The sequence below is a fragment of the Serinus canaria genome, chromosome 2 (genome assembly GCF_022539315.1).
Source record: "Serinus canaria isolate serCan28SL12 chromosome 2, serCan2020, whole genome shotgun sequence".
Lineage (NCBI taxonomy): Eukaryota > Metazoa > Chordata > Aves > Passeriformes > Fringillidae > Serinus > Serinus canaria.
In genome coordinates, this window is record NC_066315.1 from 32,018,040 (window position 1) to 32,037,528 (window position 19,489).

The 19,489-nt window shown below is 37.8% G+C and overlaps 1 protein-coding gene across 5 annotated transcripts in view; it reads right to left on the reverse strand.

Annotated features, from left to right (window-relative positions):
* Positions 1-980: 980 nt before the first annotated feature.
* Positions 981-19,489, reverse strand: part of HYCC1 (hyccin PI4KA lipid kinase complex subunit 1) — a 44,222-nt gene continuing 25,713 nt past the window's right edge. For 3 of the 5 annotated variants that reach the window (XM_050970728.1, XM_009086037.4, XM_050970729.1), the window contains exons 5-11: positions 17,066-17,146; positions 16,411-16,526; positions 15,993-16,088; positions 14,199-14,315; positions 13,385-13,472; positions 12,734-12,893; positions 981-5,331 (exon numbers count right to left, since the gene is read on the reverse strand). In XM_050970728.1, the coding sequence (XP_050826685.1) occupies positions 4,775-5,331; positions 12,734-12,893; positions 13,385-13,472; positions 14,199-14,315; positions 15,993-16,088; positions 16,411-16,526; positions 17,066-17,146 (1,215 nt within the window). In that variant the 3' untranslated portion in view covers positions 981-4,774. Of the gene's footprint in view, positions 5,332-6,201; positions 6,497-12,733; positions 12,894-13,384; positions 13,473-14,198; positions 14,316-15,992; positions 16,089-16,410; positions 16,527-17,065; positions 17,147-19,489 lie in introns of all 5 variants that reach the window. The other 2 variants (XM_018909501.3, XM_018909500.3) reach the window with 2 other exon arrangements.

The following is a 19,489-nucleotide window of genomic DNA, read 5'->3' on the forward strand; positions in this document are numbered from 1 at the left end:
CTTTCCTTCATCCAGGCTTCTCTGCAGCATTACACTAGAGACTACATTTGTAAGGGCAAAAGAAAAAAACCCCGAACTAAAGGCAGGATCACAACCCTGGACCTACAAAACAGAGCTTGCCTTGCACAGGAATTTCTCTGCAGATGGCCGTGGGAGACCATCCTAGAGAGAAAGGCCCAGGAGAGCTGGAGGATGCTCAAGAACCATCTCTTCCAGGTTAAAGAATGGTCAATGGCTACACACAGAAAAGCAAGCAGAGGTGGCAGAAGGCATGGAAGCATGAAGCAGGAGCTCCTGACTAGACATGAAAAAGCAGCATACAAGAGGTGGAAGCAAGAGCAGGCAACCTGGGGAGACGCACCATCCAAGCATGCACAGGTGGGGTTAGGAAAGACAAAGCCTAAATGAAGTGGAATATGGAAGGTGGAAGGCAAGGGAAAAAAAAAATTAGCAGAGAGATCATCAGCAACAGAAAGACTAGGGGAAAAAAAAGGCACCACAGCTGAGTGGGGCAGAGGAGCTGCTGACAGAAAATGCCAAGGTACTGACTGCCACCTTTGCTTCTGTTGTTACCAGCAAGAACAGCCCCCAGAGCTACCCTGGACACAGTGCAGATAAAGGCTGTGTATCAAACCACTTGTTAATATTCACACCACCAAAACTACCACTCTGCCCAAGTAGTGCTGCTTTACTGACAGGATCACCATCTGCTTCTGCCAATTTGCAACTCATCTGCTTGGACTCGCCCTTTACCCAGCAGCGTTTCTCAGGCACGGTGTCCCTCCTGACAGGGCTGCATTTGCAGACCCTGTGTTGTATAAAACAGGTATTCAGCATATTTTAAGTAATGCAGTCAACCTTACTGTGACTTCTGGATGTGTAGAATGAAAACTGAACAAACATGTAGCTGTGTAATGTGTATCAAAACAAAGTCCGTAAAGAGGCAAAATTTTCTGCTGTACAAAGTATTTACAAAAGCATACAACTTCAAAAAAACCAAATTTATTTTACTGCCAAAATTATTAAACACTAAAAAGACAATCCTGTAGCCTATACATTAGGAATGTAAGTTTTCATGTACAATCAAGAGAACACGTCACTGCAAAAAAGGTGAAAAACTGTTTCTAAAACAGTGTCACATAATGAGCTGAAGAATGAAAGTGTGGCAGCTGCTTAAATTCAGGTTCTCATGTGAAAGACATACATCTATAGACTGATGCAGATGTTCCACAGACTCCAGGGAATATCAAATGTGCACATCTAGTCTTAGAAGTAGAATTATACAAATACAAAAGGCAATATATTATACATCTATATACAACATGGTAAGCCTCAAAGACCAACAAAAAGTACTGGACAGTTACATTAGAAATTTCTAGAATTTCTCGTAGGAAACCTCCTTAGAGAGAAGTGTGGCTAAAATAGTTCTATTTCTGTACTTTTCAAATTTTTTAGGTAATCAAGGCAATTCAAGACATTTAAATCCATTCAGAAAAGTCACTGCAGCTCTACAGCAAGTGGTTAGAGGCCATAAACTTCTTGCACAAATGTTACATATTCTCACAATAAAAATAATTCTTCTCAGCTTCAATGAGTTTTGCAAGTGTTGCTGTTCAAAGCCATCCTTGGAAACAGTGGCCTCTGATTTGGAACAGTAAGGTCAGTTATAAACGTCAGCAGTGAAACAACTTCTCTTATTACAATGTGAGATGATTCACTCCTACATAACATTTTCCCTGCAGAATGGTGCAGCTGTGTGTGTTTGGAAGGTATTCATCAGAACTACCCACTCCTGGGCAGACTGTAATATGTGGTGTCTTAATGGCTTTCCTTTACACTGTTAAAAGACATCTACTTCTTTAACAAAGATTTTCCATCTGACAGTCTGAAGTGATTGGATAATGCTCAAACCCCCAGAGTTTGACAATTTTAGAAATATCTGCTTCCTGCCCTACTTCCCTCATCACTCTTCCCACCCCTCTCCTAATCCTGCACCATGGATATGTGGTCAACAAATAATTCTGCCCTCACTCCCCTTGTGCTTTTTTTTTTTTTTTTTTTTTTTAACTTTTCAGTTTTTAAGAAAAGAAAGAAGGACAACTCAAAGTTTTGGTACTCAGGAAAGAAATTATTTAGACTCAATCAGTATGAAGGTGAGATGTCAGCTCACAAAAACACACTTATCACTGGGTAAGTTACTCTAGAGACCAATACAAATGTGTTTACAAGAAGCCACATATGTATGGACAGAACAGTCTTTAGTACCAAGAACCTTTCCTTTTATCATTTTCTCAAAAAAGTATGAAGATTTATGTTATTTCAGTTGTACCAATAAGAGCCTATGACTTGGGTTCAAGCCAGACCAGCTGGATAGAATAAAAGAATAAACAAACTTCATTTCAACACCATTGGCCAAGAGTACTGGAAACATTATGTCACATATCTACACTTTAGGGCATTTTAGATCCTAATTTGAGATCCTAATTATTTAGAGCTATATCTTCCCAGTATAATAACTATTTTTATACCAACACCCAGCTTGAAAGAGTGTCTACCATGGAAGTAACAAACAATTATGAATTGAATGAAACAAAGCAAAACCAGCAGAATTCTCATAAATTCTAGCCCCTCAACACTACCTCGCAACTAATACCATACCAACAAATATTTGTCTACTACAATTTTATTTATCTACTCTGGTTTCATGTCAATTTAAATTACTGCAAATTTTTTCTAATGAGTTCTTTAGATCCTACACTGCAAAAGTGGATTAGGAAACTGCTGTAAGTTTTGCAGGTTATTTCTTTGCAACATCTAGATCCAATTTCAAGGGAAGGAAGAGCTCTACATTCACTGTGTGTAGAGACAACCAGTGCCAACCATCAGCTGCCAACACCCTGCTGCTGGTGGTGGTTATGCATGTCCAGCAGCCAGATGCATTGGTCAATCTAATATGTGTTGCAGAAAAGCCTATAAAAAAGAGGCTAAGTTTTCTGCTGTAGAAAGTATTTACAAAAACAACCTCAAAGAACCAGTTTTTCTCACTGGTCAGTATTAAAAAATAAACAGGGCAAATTGGTAGTTTATCAATTAGGAATATAAGTTTTCATGTAAAATTAGGAAAATATTTCACTGTAAAAAGGTGAAGTACTGCATTACTAGACTAGAATGGTGTCCCACAACAAAATGAAGAATGAGAAATTGTGGCATACTCCTTTAAATTCAGGCTCTTGGGTAAATATGAACACCTACAGACTGATGGGCTTATTTTGCATACTTTGGTGCATTCTCAGGAATGTACAAATCCAGTCTGTGGTCTTATTAGTACAATTATATGACTTACTTACTCTTTTCATTAATTAGTTGCTATAAACCTGAATAACACTAGCTGTTTAAAAGTTACTTGTGCTTCAGTTTAAGTCAAAAGTATCTAAATTTATCCCCAAGCAAATGGGAAACTACCGGAATTTTAGTGTTTGTTTTTTTACAATGTTCTTGACAATAATGGATTAACAGCTGCAGAAATCTGGACAGTTGGGAGCAACTATGCCTTAGATCTTCACCCTACTTCTCCACTCATAGTAATATATTGTCTGTTCATCAGCTAATAACTGCTACTGGAGTGGCTTTGTCAGCAACTGCTTCTTCAGATTTCTGCATAAGAAGTTTTAATGTCCATTTTTAATTAAAATCTTAACATTATAAAAGTTGTTGTCAAACTCACTGAAGGCTAAAGGTTAGGTAAAACCTTGAAGAGGTTGCTGGTTTAGAATTTCGAACTAGAAAAATAATAGATAAAAAACCCCTTAGGAATTACAGTGCTACTGATATTTACATTATAGTTCCCCTTTGTGCTTGCAAATTACTGAAAGTACACATCCTTTGGTAGTATTCTCTTAGTCTCAAGCACAAAATTCCTGTTAAGCACATTCACACTCCTGATTTGCTTGTCAGTGCAAAAGGCTCATATTTCTACATAACATTGGTACACAAGCACATCTCTTCCCCATAGACAATAAAAATACTGATGACTGACTTTTCAGTGAGTAGTTTTAGAACTGATATTTAAGAATCCTAAAGAAAGAGTCTGTCACATAATTTTTAAGTCTTAAGAGTGACTACTACAGCAATTGATAATAATTCATAGCCACAAGCTCTGCTGCTGTATTACTTTAGGCCCAGTTTCAAGACATACAGATAAACCAAAATGCGTCTAAAATTGGACTTATACAGGCATAAAGAAGTATGAACATTGCTACATGTACTAACTACCAATACAAAAGCCACCAGAACACCAAACAATGAAGTGATGCTTCTAGTTTATATTTACATGTAAGCACAGCTCACATGTAAGACAATGTCTGTTCTTACAATGCTCTTCCAAAATTGCATGAGGACACTGCAAGACTCCTCCTAGAAAAACTAAGTACTTGCAGTTTTGCCTATGCCAAGTGGAAGAAAAAAGTAGAATTTGGGAGAGATCCTCTATTTGTTCCCACAGTGTACATCTGTAAGAAGCCACACACCTTGGCCAGTGACACCCAACCCTAACGCTTGTTCAGCTGGTGAAGGCATAAACTTTCCTTGAAGCTGTAAAGATATCAGAAGCTGACTCAAAATAATTATAACTGTAGTCTATTCACTATTACTGTCAAACATGAGCCAAGTAAGAATTTCCGGGTTTGAGACTTAACTTATGGCATATTAAGAGCTTAATGTACCAATATCAGGATAAAGTCTCAGTAATTTATTTTTTATACTGGCCAATGTAATATCAATCTGTTGACAAAGTTATGCTAATACTAGGAGGTCGCTGCTGATTAGGTTGTTTGCTTAAAATAGAAAGATCTGTTCTTTCTGTTCCATACATCAATTTTTCCTCCTGAAGACTGCAAGCTGAAAACCTGTTTGCCTCTGTACCAGAGACACCACCACGATTATTTGGAACTGGGACACCACTGACCTGTTCAAAGGATTTACTAAACACAGTAGTGGTCGTTCTGGCCAGGCTATGGCTTCCAGGCTTAGGCAGGGACTGACTGGTTGTCAGTGTCAGTCTCTTCAGAGAGAGAAGCTCTAGATTCTCACTCATGGCTCTCTGAGTTTGTTTCCGTGATAAATGCTCTCGGCAGGTTTCCCCTTCTTTTTCTTTTCCTCCAGGTTTGCTTCCTCCAGACCTTCGTTGGCTCTTCCCTAAGAGGTTCTTGCTGCTCGTGGTGCTGCTGTTAGATAGGGCAGACTGACTTGTACCAGAAGTAGCCCTAGAGTAAAACCCTTCATCGGTTTCAGACACTTCTATCAGTTCTTCTTCAATTGCTAAGTCAGAATTATCTGCATGATGGAAACAGAAATAAAAAATTAAAATTTACCGTCTCACATTCATTGATTTTACATATTGTTCAATTTTGATTTTTATAAGCACGAAGCCATAAAGCAGTAGAACAGAGAAGAGAAGACAATGCTTACCTATTCCATGAAATTTTGGAATTAAGGTTCATTAGGATATAGAGCTACAGCAAGTAATGTCGCATTAACTACATCAAAAAGCATGCCCCCAATCTCATTTTGTTGTGATTTTGAAGGAAAAAAAAAATGCAGTCTTGTTAATTCATGCAAGAAATTAGAAACTTAGAGATTAGAAAGTACCATACAGGACAAAACAGAGGTGTAAATCTTATTTTGAGCAAGTGATCCACTACAGGATTTGGCAAAGCTTGTCAATTACAGAGGTATGTGATCAATGCCCCAGGACACCCTATGGCACCTGCGTATTAAGCAACCAAGAATGCTTTAGGACTGAAAGGTCACTTTCTGCATCACAGGTCTGGTGGTAAGAGTTGGAAACTCAAGCACAACATAAGATCTGCAGTACACCATGAAAGGCAGAATTTGGGAAGTCTGAGTTACAGAGCAAGATACTTTTAACATCCATTTTGATGAATTTTTCATACCATTGATCACCAGATTTTGTAAACTCTCATAAATATGCTTAATAAACTCAAAGGTATGTTGAGTCGCAGTGTATTTTCCAGATTAACTAGTAGATCTCCAGATCTACTTGTAAGTATGTCATCATTGTCTGTGGCACAGACAAAGCTGTGTGCAATACATGCAACTGTGTTATTACACATGCAAATATATTAACTGCATACTTTAATTCTTGAAACATGCAGCAGTGACCCTTTCAATCAACAGCGGTACCTTACAGTGCAGCTACAAGTGCTCTGCTAAAACTGCACTCTGCCAGATGAGTTTATTCCATCCTCCATCATTTTTCTTACAGATTTTTGCCTCCTGATTTCTGGCATGCCTTTGCTGTCAGTTCTAGGCTCTGTAGCTGTTTCCTGTACTCCCTGTAAATGCTGAACATCATTCTCTGCTAGAGCTCTGCTCTTTTCCCCATTCCCGGTCCTTTCTCCAGCCACACTTGTGACACTAATCTCAGGTATGATAAAGTTGCCCAATTCAGTAGCATCATTACCATTCTCTGGTTGTTCTAGAATTAAAGATGGATAAGAAAAAACAAACAAACAAACAAAATATGTCTGAAACAAAACATGAAACAAAAGCCAATAGATACAGATGATTTAAGCATTATAAATTAAAGCAGATGTACACATATTAACCTCTTGTTAATTAGCAACATTAGCAGGTATGGAATTTTGCTTTATTTCTAAAATGGTAGTCTTCAATCTTCCAGTTCTTGGCCTGCATCACATTCTGGAAAGGCCCATGCTTGATCTTTCAAAACTGAAATTTCTGAGGATCATGAAATAGATTATCAGAAACCAAAGAACAGTTGACAATTCCCTTTTACAACTATATTCTCCGTATCACCATGCTAGAATGAAAGCTACTTTTACAATGAAATGGCATATCAACTTCATATATTATCATTCAAGACTAGAAAATCTACACATACAATGTCACAATGCTGCACCTTGGTCAGCCTGAAAACTAAGAGTGAAACAACAAAGTCAAGCACACTTTGATATCCATTTTCTTCCTTCATTTCAAAAAACTATTTTCAACTGGAAAGGTATTTCTGGATACCCCAGAAAAACTAGTGGAGAAGAGCACTGTGGCACAGAAACTTGACAAGACTAAAAATGCACTAAGAGCACAGCTCAGAACAAATCTCAAGTGAGTCCCTATTTTATTTGTAATGCAGCTCTTTCAGACCAGAGGATTAAGTAAGGACCACCCAGACCATACTGCCAGTCTGCTACTGCGCATGACAGAAGCTGGCAGCACCCTGAACTGACAGTATGAAGTCCAAACACAGAGGAATTTACAATGAGATGATTTTTCACAGTGGCAGCTCTAATGCTCTTTAATTCAAGGGGATCCCTCTTTCTCCTGTCCCCTCCCTGAAGACTCTTGTGCAGGCACAGTGCACTTCTAGGTCAGGTGGTGCCAGCACTGGGCTTTTCACCACCACTTGTGCTGTCTGCTCTGATCACAACTGAGCCAGAGGGTTATTGTGGCAGGGATGGACATCAGTGTCCCCTGGTGTAAGAGCTATCCCTCATTTTACCTGAAAATTCTAATAATCATAAGTATTTCTAACTAATCAATGACCAATCAAAGTATCTATTTAACAATCTGCACCACCCAAAGGAAATGGCATTAATAACTGATGCTATTCCTCACTAAATTCCTGATATTTGGGAGGAAACTCAGAACCATTGACTTGTAACAGTACTTTCTGCAAAAGTCTTCTATTTCCAGCAGCAAAGGTGGCAAAGAGCTCCATGAACTGGAATAGCAATACCAATAAATGAACAATTGTGATAATGAAAGCACCACCAAATATAGCCCTTTTTTTTTTTCTAAAAACACAGAAGCAGAAAGGTCAATAAGAAGACCAGTGCTCTGACTGGCCTCAGTGCTCTAACTTCATGGGAGTGAGGAACTTGTGCCTCTCCAATGGCAATCTGAAACTCCTTCCTGCTGCTCCAGAGAGAGAAAAGGACAGAACAGAGCTTAACTGTCAGAAAAGCACTAATTATCCAACTCCAAAGAAAGAAGACTCAAAGAACACAGCAGAAATCAGAAAAAGAGGGGAAGATTTTTTTTTTTTTTTTTGGTAAAAGATTCTGCAAAGAAGCATTACCCAGTTATGGTTATATTTGGTAGTGTGCACTTCTAAATGTAACATCCAGCTGAGATATCAGCACTTCACCCAATACTGCTGCATTCCCACAGCTGAGAAACCATTACTACAATGAACTGAGGAAAAAAATCCCAAAAGGTAAGAGTTTTACTCATTAGAATTATGTCTAAAGGAAATATACCTTTCTCTGAATTTAAACAACTACAGGAAGAAACTAATGGAAAAAATGGGATATGGGGTATCTCAACTCCCATTAGCACAGCCTACCATAGCAGCTACAGGCTTGGGGCAGGGATAAGAGTACACAATCCACACCCTCCATAGCAGCACACCCTCCTTATTTTACAGCTTTTAAGGACACCCAAACCTTCAGCTTCACAGTGCTTGGTGGTGCAGATAATACTGCTTTCAAGCTGGACAGCTCTGGGGGTCTAGCCTTTGAGAGAGACCTATTAATACCCAGTGCACAAGGTAATGTAACAAAAGAGAAAACCAAGGACACTGCTGATCAGTGTAGAAATGAAAATGAATAATTACATCAGTTTGATTGGTAATATAGATATACCCACAGCAGCTGAAGGAAAATGTACTTGGTGTCACATTTCTGAATGCTTTGAGTAGTACAACCAACTCTGATAAATGCATTTCATGTTTACTAATTGCTAAAACTTAATTCAAAATTATAACCTACCTTATTACAGTTGCCTAGATAATTTACCTCAGACTGCACAGGCAAACTGACCTTTCAGAATGCAATTCAATTTTAACCCCCACAAGCTCAAGCTGCATATCCTGCACAACTGTGTTAGCATATTTAATTAGTCATAAAAGAACCAGGCTTATACCCTAAGATTAGCATTAACTTCAGATTCTTGCCAGTTACAATTATTTCAGTGATTAATACTGTTAAAAAAAAAAAAAGTAAGAAAATTCTCTCCACAGAGACAATTGAAAGACTAGCATTTCTAAACCTTGTGTACTACATGAAAGTCAACTTCTGCAGTGAAGAAAAAAAGTAACTTCTTGTCCTTCCTTGCTAGCTGATGTCTTTGTTCTTGTGTTATGTATCTCACCAACATCTGGTCAGCTCTTCTCTGTCTGTTACATCAGAGTATTTCTCTTACACACACCTCTACACACAAGAGCTAATGTTCCCCTCCAGGTGTGATAATTTATAGGCAATCTAATCACACAGCACTAAATAATTTGTTGCTAAGTAGTGGCTAGTATCAGCTCACTCAATAACCACTACCCATTTGTGATTAGATGGATCTATTTTGCAAACCACCCTCACATTTAGTGCCTCTCAAGTACCTATCTGTGAAGTCCAAATTCACATTACTAATTGAATTTAAAAAGTCCCTCTAAGTAACTGCTCCTAATGAACAAATTACAGGGTTAAGTATCACAAAAAGATTCAATGTTAAGTCAACCTTTATTAAAAACTGACTTCAATCTAGAGTTCTAGCAAAGGCTAGCAAGATCTAATGTATGAAAACTTCTATAGTAAAATTAATTTTTTAAAACATAAAGAAAATAAAGCCTATGCTTCTCAGCTGGAAATGTGATTCACTGAGGTTCTTCTATTTTATTTTACACACATAAGTAGTGATTGAAAGCTGCTGCTCTTGCTTCCCCAAGAGATAACTTCCTTCATCCGTCCACGTAATGTATAACATCAAATACCTCTCAGCTGTCTCCTATTACTTCTGAATCCATTTACACTAGTTTTTATTATAATGAAAATAAAAATAATCCCCCAAATACACTTTTTCCTCTTACACTGTGAGGGGGAGAGAGAGAGAGAGCGAGAATAATGGTCAAGAGGTATGAGGTTTGTCATCTAATTTCTACCAATTCCAATATTCATTTTAATTCAAACAAGCATGTGTAAGCACAAGCCCTGTTATTCTTTCTGCATGCCAACTGTGAAGAGGTATTTCATATCTTTCTTTCCTCAGGAATTGTGTGGCACTGAATTAGTTTAGTAAGAATTTTGAAAATGGGAGACCATCCACTCCCACTTTAAAAAGGCTGTCCAAGTCACAAACAAAAGGTTTGTTAGGATTTTATAATGAGAATTTTGAGGAGATTAGCCAAAGTGATTTATGCATGGAATATTTACCATTTAAAAGAACACAATTGGCAGTCACTTAGCTAGATACCACAGATTCAGCTTTGGATTCTTAATCAGCCTAGTCTTTGCATAGCCTTCAAATTTACAATTACTCCCACAACCTGCCACGTATTCCACTCCAACCCACCTTACACTGAGAGATTTTCTTCCTCTTCATTAAATCCTGTAATGTTGAGACAAATCCAACATTTTCACAGAAACCCAAACAAAATGTTGGCATGAACTGTTTTGAAAAAGTCCTTAATCTTTCAGTCTTCATCTCTGAACACTGACTACTTGCTCCTTGCTTGGATTGCACTAACTAGATTATTGCTGTTCCTCTCAATTTGTCCTACTTTATAAGACTCTCATAAAACACAGCGTTCCACTCCACTTCTGAGTTCAATTGGTATTTTCATTTCCCTTTCACCTTACTGTTATCTGCTGCAGGGCACACCTGTCACACACTTTTTTCCTTGAACTTCACCAAGCCAGACTCCCTGCAAGGAGGCAATAACTGTAGAAACTTCTCTATTTCTGTATCTGCTGAAAATTTTGCATTCTTATAAGGATGTATCCAATACTCATTTTGTACCATTGTAGTGTCCTGTAAACACAAAGGGAATGTTTATTTTAATACACTTTCAATTTCTCTGGATGACCTAGCACTAAGTATCCTTGATCTGTATTACTCTCCACCCTCTCATTTCAACAAGCATCAAAACCACTCAAAAATAATAGCTAACAAAATTGCCAAGCTTCAGAGGGCATTTGTCCATTTAGAAGCTATCATACAGTTTTCTTGCACCTGGTCAATAATCCATGCTTAATAACTTTAAGGCTGAAGAAACAAAGCAGCCTTGAGATGTCAGTAATGACCTGCTACTCCAGCTCACTAAAGACACTAATGTTTTGCTCCCCAGGTTTGTCTGATGGTTTTCAGTAGTTAATCAACTGCAATGAAATTTGGTTGTTTTACCTTTCTTCTCTGTCCTTTGCCCTCTCTGGCAGCTTACTCTTGGTACTATTGGTGGTAGAACACAATGTGTTCTACCACCAAGTGTTTCTCAGCACTTACCTGAATTACCTCTTGGCCAATTTATGACAAGTAACTTAGCAAAATTTTTCTAACTGTCCATATACTACCAAAGCTCACTTAGTAACATCCTACAGAAATTTTACTGGTACTACAAAATCTTCAGTGAACCTATTAGAAAAACATTCTTATCTACACTCATGCTCTTAGCCTGTTACCAGGATTTCAATCCCAACAGAACAATTGCCAATTCTGATCGCTGCTCCAGTGGCTCTTCCCTCATCTGAAGATGGCAAAGGTGAAGGAAAACAACATTCAGACTCACAGAATCTCTTGCTGGTACTGCTACTTCTGCAGTACATTTGGCACCATTTTTTCCTACTTTTCAGCCCAGACTTGTGTTCTGCTTTGTGGAAGCCCTTAAACTAGTTTGCCCAAATCTACAGGCTTTGGCTGAAACAGAGACAATTTCCTTCACAGCAGCTAAAATGGGGCTGTGTTTTGGATTTGGGGGGAAATGGTGTTGATATTTTGTTGGTACAGGGCTATTTTTGCTATTGCTGAGCAGCGCTTGCACAGAGCCAAGGCCTTTTCTGCTCCTTACCCCACCCCACCAGCGAGCAGGCTGGGAGTGCACAAAAAGCTGGGAGAAAACACAGCTGGGACAGCTGCCCCCAAGTGACCCAAGGGGTATTCCACACCACATAACATCATACTCAGTACACAAAGCTGGGGGAAGAAGGAGGAACAGGGGGGATATTTGCTGTTTGTCCTCCCAAACTTGTAACTGTTAGATGTGATGGAGCCCTGCCTTCCTGGGCATGGCTGAACTCCTGCCTGCCCACAGGAAGTGGTGAATGAATTCCTTGTTGTGCTTTGCTTGCAGGCACAGCTTTTGCTGTATCTCATTAACTGGCTTTATTACAACAAATCTCTCACTTTTACTCTTCCAGTTCTCTCCTCCATCCCACTGCAGGGAGTGTGCAAACAACTGTATGGGGTTTACTTGTTTTGTGGGCTTAAACCATAACACCAAAACATAACAGTTATCCCCTATACCCTTAAACCCGATTTTTATTTAAGTACTTTAAGACAGATGAGGTTCTGTGGTAAAGTTCTTAAATATTTATTTTTCTTCAGGTACTAGAAATTAGTTTTCGGAAGAAAGTAGGAACATAATTTTCTGAGGAAGTACTAATTCTGTACACCTCCCTTTTAACAAAAAGGAACCTCCCTTTAACAAAAAGGGTTTGTGTGTGCTGTGTTTTTTTAAAAACATGGTTAAGGAAATAAAGAATATACTTCATCTGAATTGTGTTGAGATTCCCATTCACCAGTCAAGAAAATAATAACTTCCAAATTGCTGCTTGCCTTTAAGCAATAAATATGTGAAATAATAAAATTCTCAATATTATTTTAAAAACATGGAAAAAGCTAAGAATTCACTGCAAAATGTGTTTCTTACCATGCCTTTTCCATCTATGCCCTCTTATAGACATGCTAGTCACAGCATTTCTTGATATTCTGGATGAAGTAGGTGTAATTTCAACCTGAATGCATCTTGTACCTTCTTTGCTAGATTTCATGGCACCCTGAGGCAATGAAGCTTTTATTGCATTAGCAACCTAGAACAGAAGAGATGCACTTCAGTTTTTATCACAAAGGTACAAATTTTAGAAGAATTTTGTTGGGATTCTTCCTATTTCAAGAAGAATACTGTGTACAATTCCAATTTATGGTCAACAAGCACGCCACCTTTTTGCATGGCCTATAAAGAATGTTGGTTGCAATTAGCTCTCAGAACTTCTACTTGCCACTTTCTTAAAGTTTCCAGTTTCAAGATGTGGCTATTCCTTCTGCTGCACCATTATCTTAGTTCTGAAGACTTAGAAGTGTTCTGCTGAAAACAGCTTGGTCACAAGGAAACATGACACCACGATTTAGTGCAGAGAAAAGCCCTGTGCAGTGTGTGCACTTACAGACTGAGCTCTTTGCACAAGCACACACACAGCTTCAGGTTCCTGGTATCATCTTGTATCATGCATGCTCACAGCAAGGATTTCCCAGGCTAAAAATTCTACTCAACCAAGTATTGAGTAGAAAATAAGATACCTACCAGCAGAGGTTCTGGGTACAGCTCAAGCTGTGCTCTATACAAAACGTCATCCATAGCTTTACGAGCCAGATCCCATTCTCCATTATAACTGCAAAGGTAAAATTATATGTAATAATAAGCATCTATGTCAACAGATGAACCTTCTTGGTCACCTAACCTTCACAGCTCTGGTGTTCCTTGAGAGTTCAGTTTAGAGAATTGGAACTAATTGTGTTTGTTAGCAGTGAGCCTGCTACTTAGAGAGCTCTGAAGTAGCATCTATGGAGACAAAGGTTTATTTTCACTGCCAACCCCAAGCAGTTTAAATATTATATCATTAGCTGTTGATCAGCTAGTCATGAAACATTCTGAAATACAATCAGGATTTTTTAATATTACTCTACCTTTTGAGTATTCCTGTATTACTAGTCTCCAATTATTTCAGTTACTGAGTAAGCTTCACACATTAACATGACTTTCAAAAGTCAGCATTTCAGAGGAAAAATATAACCTCTTTTCCTTAAACACACTGATGTCAAAACTAACCATGCAAAAATGTGAACAGCAGACAATGGCTGAAAAAGAGTTTTTACAGTATTTGCTTCCCATCAGCAGTTACACCTATCAAGTGCTGCTCCAGCCATCTTTCCCCAGCATGGCACAGGTAACTTCATCCAACTACCTGGAGAACTGTCTCTTCCCAAGGACCCCTTATTGCTACACACAACGTGTGCCCGTAGAAAATGAAATGCCTCCAAGGTAGTGTGTCTGAACAAGTACACAAATTGGGCTGGCATTTTGTTTGCATATTAAAAAAAAAAAAAACACAACTTACAAGGCATAATAGATCCCTGTTAGCATTTGCACCATGAATTCAGATGAAACTGGAATCCTACTGTTGACTCCCTTGTACTTTCTCACTTGTTGGCGAGGATATCCACAGACACAAATTCTGAAGAAATCATATATTTGTCATTAGTAAATAATGTGGAACCACCTTTGTAGGTTACAGACTTTCAATACTTCACCAGTACTGATCAGTTTTTAGAAGCCCTGAGTTACTTCTTCTAAAAATGCAAGAATGACATCCAACTAAGGTAACATTCTCATGAAGAGAGACTTAGTAACTGCCCAGATACAAAAAATCTGGATTTACAACTTGAGATCAGCACAAAATATTTTGTGCTGCAATTTTCACATTTACAATCCATATTTGTAATTTAAGAAAGTGATAAAAATTGAATTAGACTTACTAGAAGAAAACATATTTATTGTAGATCCTAAAAGAAAACCTCCTAAATTCCCCATTGCTCAAATCAATTAAAGGAGTTATTCCATATATCCAAATAGCAGAATATAGATTCCACCACATCCAAACAGCACAGTGAAAGATATTCAGGGCTTCTGACACATATTCCCAGTACTCTAACATGCTGTCTATTCTAAACTGCTGTTAGGGAAAGATTTTCAATAAGCAGATGAATGACAAAACCAGTCAGGAATGAAGAACAATGAAAAAAGTTAAATTGTGTAGCATTAAATAATTCAGTATCCAGACATTCAACATTTTGAAGCAGGAAGACTTGCTTGCATTGGCTGGTAACTTGCTTGGGGTTTTCTTGGATGCTTTAAAAATTATTTATTCCAAATACAATCAAAACCTAAGCAAGCAGAATAAGTAACATCAGTCTCCTTTCCACAATCCTTAGCTTCTAAGTATTTTTACCTCATATATTAAAGCAGTTTATCTAACAAAGGTCTTGTAATTACTCTTGTAAATATTACCAAGTGCTTCAAACTCCAAAGTCTCTTGCCTCCTTTGAAGAGAAGGAAATCTTAAAGGCATCCATTATCATGCTTTAGTTATGAGAGAAGCCCTAGGAACTATCCTAGAAAAAAGCTGCTGCAGGTGACTTCTTGGTCTCCTGGGTTTCCTGGGTTAAGGAGAGCATTCTAATTTTTCCCTTAACATACAGTTCACTTTTCAAAATCCAGAGGCAAACATGTTAACTATACATTTCTCTTCTTTGAAAATAGATATTGATCAAAAAATAGACCCTGTAATTAAAGCTGACATAGGCTTTGCTTTGAGATCAGGAGGGGCATGTTGGCATTGTTATTTTGGTTTTTTTAAGCAACAGCTGATTTTGGAAATGCTGAATGTATCCATAAAAATGGATGTACGTCTAGTTTCAACACCTACTATAATAACAAGAAAGTTTAAACCTGCACAGTATCTGAATTTATTAGTAAATTATTAGTACCATCTGAATTTATTCAGTAAACCTTCAATGCAAACACTTCTAAAAGACACTTCTGGTTTTCTTTAGTCAATACAACTACAACTACTGTTATAAAAAACAAACAGTTCACTTTGACTTTTCCTCTTAAAGGAGAAGATTAACCTGCATATAAGGCAGGTTATTGTTCCCCATTTTGAGATCTCAACCCAAAGTTATATAAGAGATACTTTAAAAGCAAATATTGCAGCTGTAAAAACCTGTGAGAAGAAGTCAAGTTTAAAAGCAGCCTTTGGGAACTCAAAGCTTGTTTTTATAGAAAAAGTCCAAACTAACTGCACTTCAATTTGGTAATGCCATTTCAAGAGTAAACAACCTACAGAAATTACCTTGAAGAAATTTGACACAATGACTGAAGAGACATTGCAGGCATGTAGCTTAAGGCAGCATTGTAACAGAGCAGAAGAAAAGTCAGCACTTCAAACCTGGGATTTGAAAGAAACATTGGAATTCCATTACCAACTTTATTTTTTAAAAGAAAACAAATGTACAGGGAAAATTTTAAGAATTATTTGAACAGATTTGGCATTGTATTTCAATTTAATCAACAACTGAGTAAGCTCTTCCCCTGCATGTAGTAATATACCCTGGCTGATCTTTCTGCTACATTTACACGTGTTTGGAAACAAAAAAACACATGACAAAACACAACATACACCCATCCTCCTTCAGTCTGCAACTATACTAAAAATTAGAAGCTCAGATCCATTAGGGACTCTGAAGCAAAATCCCATGATACAATTTCACCTGTTCTGGGCTGTCAGCATCTCCCTCTGAGGATGAGGTCCACTGTACACAACCCTGGACAAACCGTGCTGGGACAAAGCTCCTTCAGTGAGAGCCATGGAGCCAATGCTGGAAGGCTGAAGGAAAAAAGGGTCATTCAGAGCATGTCCACCTCAAATCTTGCTATAATGCAAGTGGAAATAGACAGCAATAAGCATCACCATATTTACATATGAATTTTCAACAGGCTCAATGTTATCTAACTGTTTGGATGTTATCTGTTCATTTTACACCAAATAAGGCATATGGTCCCAGAAAAGAAAAAAAATACAGAGTTGCTGCATGGGTATTATGCAATTGGGACTATTCCACCTTGAAAAGGCCTCAGAGACCAGTCAACAGTACTCAGAAATGTCAGAACTATGTTCCAATGTCATCATACAACATGTTAAAACTACTTTTCACTTTTGTTCTTAACAAATAGGCCCCCAAAGCATGAAGGACATTTGAAAGACCCAGTCTGGATGCTCCAATTGGTTTGAACTCCATGCCCCTTCAGGTTCTGGCCAGTGAGATGCCTGCAGCCTTGGGAGACACTTGATTGGCCAAGACCCCTGACAATCATGGTAACACTGCCCTTCTCCATCAGGAATTTCACTTTACAGCTGTCACTTACTTCATGATAGACAGAAGGTTTGGACAAAGATGGAATTGTGAAACTCAGCACTTTGTTATGTCCCTCTTTGTCAACTATCTCCTGAAAAAGACAGAAGATATCAATGGTTACACTGTACTACAGAAAACAAACAGCCTAAAGTGTTAAACACTATTTATTATAGGGACTGCTAGGGGTACTATAACGATCCAAGCTGCAAGCTAGAAATTATCTCTCTATTTGCTTTCTATCACAGCACATTTTGTTTGTTAATGAAAAACTCTTCAAATAACTTAGCCAAGGGCACATCCATTTGCATACATAACCCACATTAAAAACACTAAGAGGAAACATCATGTTTAAAACAACATTATCTTTCTTTAATTATACACTGTTTGCTAATTGTGAAGGTTAACAATCAATAATTCTGTTCTGAAAAATATTAACCATCAAGCAAGCACTCAACAAATAATTTGTTTTGGAAATACTACAGCTCTGGAATGACTGCAGCCTCATAAGCACTTGCAAAAGCCCAAGTCTGATAACTCATTCTATGGAATTAAAAGAAGCATGGATGCAAAGCTTTAAAGAAGCTACTTTCCTGAAAGATACCACCACAGCAATAGCTGGCAGACTTCTTGCTCCTGTAAGCTAACAGAAGACTAATGGGTAAGGCAAAACAAGATGTGGTTTTGTACCACAGAAGAGCACTGGAGTACTTAAAATAATAAATTTTAATGATCCAAAGCAGATTTGACCAAAACAAACACCACACACTAGATTTTACTTCCCTCTTTTCTAAACTTCAGCAGCTGATTTCATATATCCAGAAGTAATAATGAGAGAGAAGTTTCAGTGTCTCCTAACACCCATGCTGGAAGGCTGAAGGTCTAACTTCACAGAGTAATTATTAAAACTCCTATCTTAAAATAAAAGACAAAGCAGTAAAGGAAGACTGAAAAGGATCAAAAGGGCACACAGAGCTGCTCCTTCTGAAGAGCTGCACAGCTTCTCCACTCTCCACATAAACCAGTGATACTTTAATTTTTAATATTGCTTCTGGATAAATGTGGAAAACATGTTCCTCAATATACAGGAGAAAGGGAAAGAAAACGGCTACATACAAACTTCTAATTTCTAAAAATATTAATATTTGTATTCTTCATTATAATCAGATTTGTAATTAAGTTTCAGGAGTATATTTCAATATGTATTTGTAGAGTATGATGTGTAATGAAGTGTATGAAGTGTATCAAAAAACTCCTGATAATTACAGCTAGAAAAGCAAAAAATTTCAGCTGCATGCACTACCACTGTACATCCCTGAGCTGAACGTAGAACAATCCAGTTCATGATCTCTAGGTTCACCCACATAATTCCACACTCCTCACAATGTAGCCAATTTAAAATTATTCTGAGCAAATTTTTCATTTCTCATTTTCCTTCAGTAAGAAACTGCAGGACTCCTACTAAGCATGTTAAGTTTCAAGAGTCCAGTGTACATATTTACATAGGAATTACTTTTATATTAGGCTTTGTACTTCCTCTTGGTTTTGAATGCATAAGGTTGTTGGTTAAAAAGAAAATAAGTATCTAAGCAGGTTACCTACTACCTTTTCAGCCTGTACACTAAAGAACAATACCATCTTGATTGTTTCATTTATAAACATATAAATTTTATGCAACACCAACAGCAGGGAAGAAGTCAGCATGAGTACAAGGCACTGCTTTACCATAAGCATTCCTTATGTCTTAAAGCAAAACAGGGAAAAAAGTTCCCAAAAGTCATGCTGATCTCCAGCTTCCTAAAGAAGCTTGCTGTGAAATTCTTATGACCCCAGGCAGCTGGAGATGGAAAGCCAAGTTACTAATTGAGAGAGAAACTCTTCACAGCTAAGAGAGGATGTTACCAAACTGGTTTCAAGCTTAACTTAAATGTAATCTCTTCTGGGAGAAAAACAAGTGATTACAGCCACATCCATGAACCACCTTAAATTACTTCACCATGGATATAAAGGAGTGAATTGCCTTAAGGCAGAAGATAAGAGCAAATGCTTTTCAGGAATGTTCTTCTTGTCAGATACAACTGAGCATACAGAAAAGGCAGGAAGCTTGTACTCTGCCTCGGGAGGAGTGGAACATAAGGGCTTCAGTCTCTTAAATTAGACTCCTGGGTGAAAAAGACATTTCCCCTTGCTTGGTGAAGACACCTATGATTATTTCTAGGAGATGGATAGCAGCTGCCTTCTCCAGATTTTCAGATCTGGAGAAGAGACTTGAAGTTCATCACTATTTCGCTTCACAAAAAGCCTTCCTAAACAAGAACAAACTACACAGACAAGAATCCCAACAGACATAAAAAACCACAAAATAGCCATAAAAAGACTAAAATATGGTCCTTTTAAGGATTCCTTATTAATTCTGTTCTTCAAAGCATAAATATAG